General features: G+C 34.6%; 1 protein-coding gene across 1 annotated transcript; it reads right to left on the reverse strand.

Moving 5' to 3' along the window:
* Positions 1-292: 292 nt before the first annotated feature.
* Positions 293-2,308, reverse strand: LOC124457143. The gene is made up of 4 exons (XM_047007431.1): positions 2,133-2,308; positions 1,324-1,795; positions 450-1,250; positions 293-385 (listed from the first exon to the last, which is right to left on the reverse strand). The coding sequence occupies exons 1-4, from the start codon at positions 2,306-2,308 to the stop codon at positions 293-295; spliced, it is 1,542 nt and encodes a 513-aa protein (XP_046863387.1).
* Between the last annotated feature and the right edge of the window lie 5,124 nt (positions 2,309-7,432).

Raw genomic sequence — 7,432 nt, forward strand, 5'->3', positions numbered from 1 at the left:
TTCCCGCGATTTCTGGGAGTACTTTGTCGAAAAAATGTATCTGTCATGACTGAAACAGTATTGAAAAAATCTAAAAAATTCAAAAACTTTTATAGAGTATATATCACAATTACGGTTTAAAAGTATTACATGTGGTATTGTGATATAAAGTCGTTTTAAGTAAATGGCTACGCGTGCATTTCTATTGTAGTGAAGAAGTAACAGAACGAAATAGTCCAAAATCTTACAACAGATTTACTTAAATTTAAATTCCATCCGTCTTTCCTTTGCGCAAAACTCCTTTATAACGTCCTCATAGAATCGTGGCTTCCCCTGCAAACTTATCAACATCTCCTTCTCGATTGAAATTGTAGCCAATGCAGAAAGTCGCTCTTGCCCTTGTGTACTGCGAAGATACGTTTTGATACGCTTGAGAGCCGAAAATGATCTTTCTGCAGAGGAGGACGTACTTGGCATAGTAAGAATGAGCTGACACAATCGGTACACCTCTTGAGCTCGGCAGATGCGTATACAACGATTAGTTCTCTTTTTAGTGCTTGAAGATTAAAGAATGTTCCATATGAATCTTGCAACGATTGCAGCTCTCGTTCGGGAAAATTCCGGCTGTACAATTCGTGTTTTGAATGATCCAACAAAGAAACGAATGCTCTGCTGTTAAGACTTTCGAATCTAGAGTCAATCTGCACGACAATGGTATCGACTACACAGAAAAACATTTGACGGAAGGACGCCTTTACATCCTCTTCACTTTGCCCGTGTTTCAGTGCTATTTTGACGATACTTGACGTAAAATTCCAATAATCTACGAATTTTGTTCGTTGTTCTTGAATCTTATCTTTCGTCTCGCGAACTTTCGTGACACAGAAGACAATATCGAACTGCTTACTCTGAATGATATTATACAAAACATCCGTAAGACCAAGTATTTCTGAAAATATTTTAAGGCAGAACACAAACTGGAAATCTGCAAGAACTTGTCGGTAGCCCCTCGCTTCGTTTAACGTCGTACCGTCAAACTCGTCATCATTTTCGATGATGTATTCGAAAACTTCGAGCAGCTTTGCTCTTGTCTCCAGTACAGCATGGATTAACCTGCTCTGATAGTGCCATCGAACAGCTGTTCCAGTGGGAATGCGTCTGCCGACAACTGTGTCCAACAGGTATGTTCTCTTGGACGAGGCGTGAAAAAAAGGATGAAAGACCAGTGACGGTTTTAAAAAATATACGACACTCTTTAGTTGACGAGACAGCTTGAACAAGGACCAAATTTAATGCGTGTCCGCAACAGTGGATAAAAAGAGCATGTGGATAGTCTTCTCTTACTCGTGTTTGCAAACCGGACAGTTCTCCTGACATCACACTCGCACCGTCATACGTTTGGGCAATCAGTTTTTCGCCGCATCCGTACTCGTTCAGGGTTTTACCGACTTCTTGTTTCAGTCTAGCCGCAGTTCTATCCTCACTTACATCGGTAAATCCAAGAAAGCGCTTCACAGCTTTACCATCTGGGTTGACATAGCGAACTATAGTTGTTAGCTGCGATAAGGTCTTAACGTCAGAGGTTTCATCCAGGGAAATAGCGACAAATGGGCTCCTCATCACTTCATCTTGTATTGCTTTCAACATAACGTCCTTGACAGCAACAATCAAATCGTTCTGGATACGATTAGAAAGTCCAGAAAACACGGTTGCTGTATGAAGATGCTGTTCAAGCGTGGGGTCATATGCACTTAGCAGTTTTATCAATTCGACGTAATTGCCCCTGTTGGCAGACTCCTCCAGCTCCACCCGACCTCTGAAAGAAAGTTCCTGTTTGCCAAGAAAGCAAACAACATAAATGAAACGGCGAAGTACTTCTCTATTCTTGTGCACCATCAAGTTGTGAGCTGAGATGTGTTGACGGGCCTCTTCGAAAAAGCTGCATGTCGATGCGTGTACGCCCAAAACTGGCACTCATTAGGCAACTGGACAAGTGTGTCTTCGTTTTCTCGTGTCTGTTGACGGCATTACACAGGTAGGCCAAATCATCGTATCCCTTCTTGCACCAGACTGTCTTGTCTGTTGAGTTGAAAAAAAGACACGGCCAGCAAAATAACTTATTCAATTTTGAGGAGCCAGCCAGCCATTTGTACTTGTAATTTGACGTCTGAAAACTTCGAATAAAGACTTTACCACTTCGCTTGGATGTTGTATGTAGTCCTTGCAACTCAGGAGTGGGACGGCCACCTTCGACGATCTCTCGTTTCTCGGAAAAAGGTCTCAATCCAAATGAGCGGGACAACAGTGATTCCACAATGCATTCAGTCATGTTGTACAGGTGTCGTGAAAATACCGAATGTAGAAGTAGAACATAAAAGGATGAAAATTCCTATGCTATATATTTTATAGGAACATCAATCTTATTTATACCTTACATCAGTTACATGATATCTTGTAGTGACGTACATAACGTGCGTACATTACTCATCTAGATTCATGTATTAGCAATAGAGGAAATAGCCAATCCTACACTTACTCAAACGCGCTACTTAAAATTACGCACTTAACTTTATAATTACGTAAAACTACTCAAATTTCAAGTACATTATCCGCTGTGTAATAACTGCACCTTGTTTATCCAAATATATAAAAAGCCTGTAAATAAATATTAACATGTAGAATACTCACGACTGTTGTAAATAACTTCTTTGCTAGTGAATAAAATAATCACAAAATTTAATAGCGTTCTAGTATATTGAAATCACGTTCAGAGCTCATACGCAAGACTTATATAACGCTAAAGTATAACATGCTACAGATAATATCTTCTACATACATAAATTAGAAATCTACTACTACTTTGAACTAAAAATCAGAACATTGATTGATTTGATTGATTAAACTTTATTAAAAAGAGGGTAACACGTGACACAACAAGTGTGAAAAACCTTTCGCTCTCAGTCATCTTTTAATAAACGATAACATTAACGGCGTGAATAATTCGGATGTCCAATGTGTTGAATATACGAATATTATTCGTGCGCTGATATGTGTTTAAAATTGCGAGCGTACAAGACTGCTGACCAATCGCTATCAAGCGGCGCCCATAGAAGCGCCGCTTGCCTTTTCTCGATATTCCTCGAATAAGAAGCCTCCAAATCTAGATTAACGCATGCGCAAATGTTCAAATTGAGCTCCGAAGGCAAGCGCGCTTGCCTTGGTTAATAAATAAGAAATTTTTAAGGTGTATTTAATCCACTTGACTCATCTTACAAGTGTAGCAAAGTGAAACCGAAAACCACGAAATAAATCGCGTATAAATAGCAAGCATTTCAACTGTAAAGACAATTTAGACAAAAGATTACATTGACATTGTTTAGAACAGAAAATTTTAAACTGATTTTGCTCAGAGATTGATCCAAAAAATTTTTGTTCGGTAAAATGCTTAGGCAAGCGGCGCTTGCCTACGCTTGCATGACCGCACGCCACTGGATGTTAAGTCTCTTCGTATGACTAGACTAGCAATTTTTATGCCTTACTAACGACTCGTTATCATCTTCATCATTATCACTGTTATAACCGCAATTATTTGCTGTAGTTTACTTTTCTTTCAGCTGAGCATTAAGATCATTTATCTCTACTCCCCTCGTACATTCTTCTCCAATCTCATGTTCTCGTATTATGAAGAGTTTTGTCCAGGGCCTTTTTTAAGAATGTTGTTGGTGGGGGAGGGTAAGCGGATTGTCAAAATGAGTGTAGAGTAATGTAGGGCTAGGACAATATATGTATTTCAATATAATAGATGTAATATAAGAAGTATAGAAATATACATACTAAAATTATTTAAAATATTAATTATTCCCGTTGTTGTCTCGAGCTAACAAGTTTACATTATTTTACAATAAATGTTTTATTCTGGTGAGGGCTGCTTCAAAAACGTCTTAAAAAAATAATCATTTTTCTTTTGCGTGCTGACAGTTCTTTTTGCGTGCCGAAATCATTCTTCAGTCTTTAGTAAAAATATTGCTATAAATTAGCTGGACAAATTTACATCTTCCTGAAACTATTTTTTGTGATATATTTTCGTCAAAACACTGAAATCTTTTGTTTGGGCCGTGTTTATCAGAAGCGTGGAAAGACTGAGAACAATATTGTCGACTTTGCCTTCAAACTTCCAGGTAAAGATAGCCTTCCAGTTATATTTAGTTCAATGGTCTCGACTCACAGAATCCAAGATGGTCGCCAAAGGCTGAAAATATTTGCCAAACATTGAGTTGATTTGAGACTTATTGCGCAGCTTACAGACATGGCATACATTAAAAAAGTATTCAAAAATATATCGCCTTACTAGTATGTAAAACTCATATAGTTTCCCTAGGTGCGTATTCAAAATAAGTTTTTACGCACATTTTTATCACTTGGCCCATCGCCTATATATGTTTTTAATAAAGTGTAATATTTGTAAACCAATAATAAATAACATCTGACAGTATAGCTTTTAATTATTATTATGTTAATGAGATTCCAACTTTGAACACATTATAGCGTAACAAAAATGTTAATTTCAGAAGTACAGCCCACTCTATGACATAATTATGTTGTATAAGCTTTGGAAATTGAGATACCAACACATCTATTTTTTATTATCAACAGATAAATAATATGCCAACTATCGAAGACCATCCAATATATAATAAATTTTGACATTAAACTTTTTCGTGATTTTAAAACTAATATGGAACAAATCAAGTAGCCTAAAGTCTAAAAAATATGATATTTAATAAAATAGTATGTTTCGAAACCATATATAGTCAAAACTTTAAAATTAAAAGAAATGATATAGACCAAGTAAATGTAATATTATAATTTGCTCATTCATAATTAGGTATTCGCATACAGTTATACATAATATTTTCCATGTTATAATTGTTGTATGGTTTAGATTGATGTCACATGAAATTTTATAGCTACATAAAAAACTTTCCCGCATCACTTTTGCAAAAAAACATCTTGAAGTTATAAAAGTTGGCTTTATTAAAGTTGGCTTTTATTAATAAAAATTCATATCCTTGAGTGTTTAAAAAACATAAAGCAACTTAAAAAAATATGTATTCTTGTCATTTATGTTGAACAAAACACGAAAAGGAAACTTAAATATAGACGAAAATATAGAGAATCGTATAATCTGTTACAAAATTTGTTGAAATTTTGAAAGACACACCTGTCTTTAAAAACCTATGTGCTTACGGCTTTTTCATTATTACACACTTCAAGTTACTACAAGTAAAATTAAAAATAAAAGCAATATACACAAAACTACTCATGACAAATATCATTAGAAGCAGCGCGAATTTTCAATCAAATTTTAATATTTGTGGTCGTGACTCTATTGATGCAGCTTCTAAAAGAAATGTTTTTCTGTCCGTGATGTGGAATTTCTCTTTTTTGTTTTGGCAGAAGATAAAACTCAAAATACAGTCCGAAACATTTTATCAAGTGAAGTTGACATTTTTCTATGCGTGAATATATTTGAATAGCTTAAAGTGTTTATAGCAATGAAAAACATCTTTCAGTCATAAATTTTCTGTTGTATATACATAGGTTTAAATGTATATGTTCATGTAAAATAACAAATATATTGAAGACTTTTTGTATGTATTCGCGGTCATCTGCTTTTAGTTTGAACTTTTTGCCCGTGTAACTTTAAACAAATGTGACAAGAAGAGAAAACTTAAAAACGTATTACTGTTTAAACAAAATATATTGAGAAAAGTGAACTTGTGACGTATAACTATCTAAACAAAATGTAAGACAAGTAAACAATTCATTTTGACGAATATTGCTTTGCTATAAAGGGGGTTTTATTATCTCATTAAACTTCACTAAACATCAGAGTCGCCATCTGTATGGGAGATTCGATAACTCTGCAAATTAAAAATACATCATAAAGTTAACTTAACATTGGCAGGTGTGTAAGAATAGACAATTTGCTGTAGATATAATAAATTACCTAACTTTAATATTTTCATTTTTGTAAATTCGTTGTCACGTCCAAGCAACAAATCAACAAATATCTATGATATTAGTATTATGTTCGTTGAAAACATGTAAATCATATAGCGAAAAACTGTTTACGCAACTATAATCTTACTTATTTGAAAGATATAAAACTTATACATATTTATCTTTAGGCAAAGCTTTAAGCAATTATGCTCTGTTGGATTGCGGTGATCCAACTTTTGTATTTCCTTCCCATTTGCTCCAGCAACTACATCGTGGAAATCAAACGTCATCGAGCAAGGATGCATTCTAATTATATTATAAGAAACATCAGTAGCTCCAACATTCACCATTGTCTGCATAACTGTATGGAAAACTGCTCGTGCTTATCATTTCAAATTTTTGGTAGAGTTTGTCAACTACTTTCCACTACAAAAACTAAAATATCATTAAAAGAAGATGGCATTAGTCAATGTATTCATTTCACAATGCATATATCTGACATCAAGGTGAGTTTATAATAGTTGAAGATTCAACGAAAATGGAAAATCTTCATTATATTATATTAAAAGTCTTAAAATTCTCAGTGTAGTAAAACACCTATTCAATTCGCATGATCTGTTTATACAACGTCTTCTTACTGAAAAACATATGAAACTTAGATTACGAATAAATTACTAAATTCATTGGTTGCAGATAAAAGCAACTTAGTTATTTATAATTTATCGTACGCGCTGTTTCTGGAGACAATTAATATATCACAAAGTTTGGTGTATATCCTTATGTGTCTATTAATTTTTATCAAGATTCTTTACCAAAGACAAACTACAATAGCCAAAAGAAAGAAATTAGATCCTACTAAAATCCTGCCATATTACACTTATTACATTTGTGGCGTGAGAAATGTATTTGCATATTTACGCTGAGATCGTCCGCGAACTATATTGAATAATAGTTGCAGCGCGTCCTAAGCTGTGTTTCCTGCTTTCCTTTATCAAGTGAGGCCAGCAAAATATATATTATTATGCACACCGCCTACCAAATTATTACGGTTCTAGTGACGGAATTGCATCGTGATGAGCGCAACTTAGCATTGTCTCCTTGGCTAGGCCAACAATAGCCCCCATATAAGGCATAATATGCATCATATGAGCACGCTGATAGGTTGGAAAGAAAGCTCTCAAGATGACGATTCTTACAGTCTTTAGAAAGTGAAATTTGGATGGATTTTCATTAAAATACGTCAAAATAAAACTTGTAAGCAGTTAAATACATGCAAATTTTGTTTTTGCGTTTGTACAAAGCCAGATATTTCGAGTGAAATAGTGTCAAAACAGATAAAATTCAACAGATAGGAAGTACATTATTCAAGATATAATTTGGTGGTAAGCTTGTTTTTTAGCTTTATGTATCGAAATTTATTAAACAAAGAACAAATCGATACACCGTCGTC

Source organism: Xenia sp. Carnegie-2017, unplaced genomic scaffold, assembly GCF_021976095.1.
Source record: "Xenia sp. Carnegie-2017 unplaced genomic scaffold, XeniaSp_v1 HiC_scaffold_6, whole genome shotgun sequence".
Lineage (NCBI taxonomy): Eukaryota > Metazoa > Cnidaria > Anthozoa > Malacalcyonacea > Xeniidae > Xenia > Xenia sp. Carnegie-2017.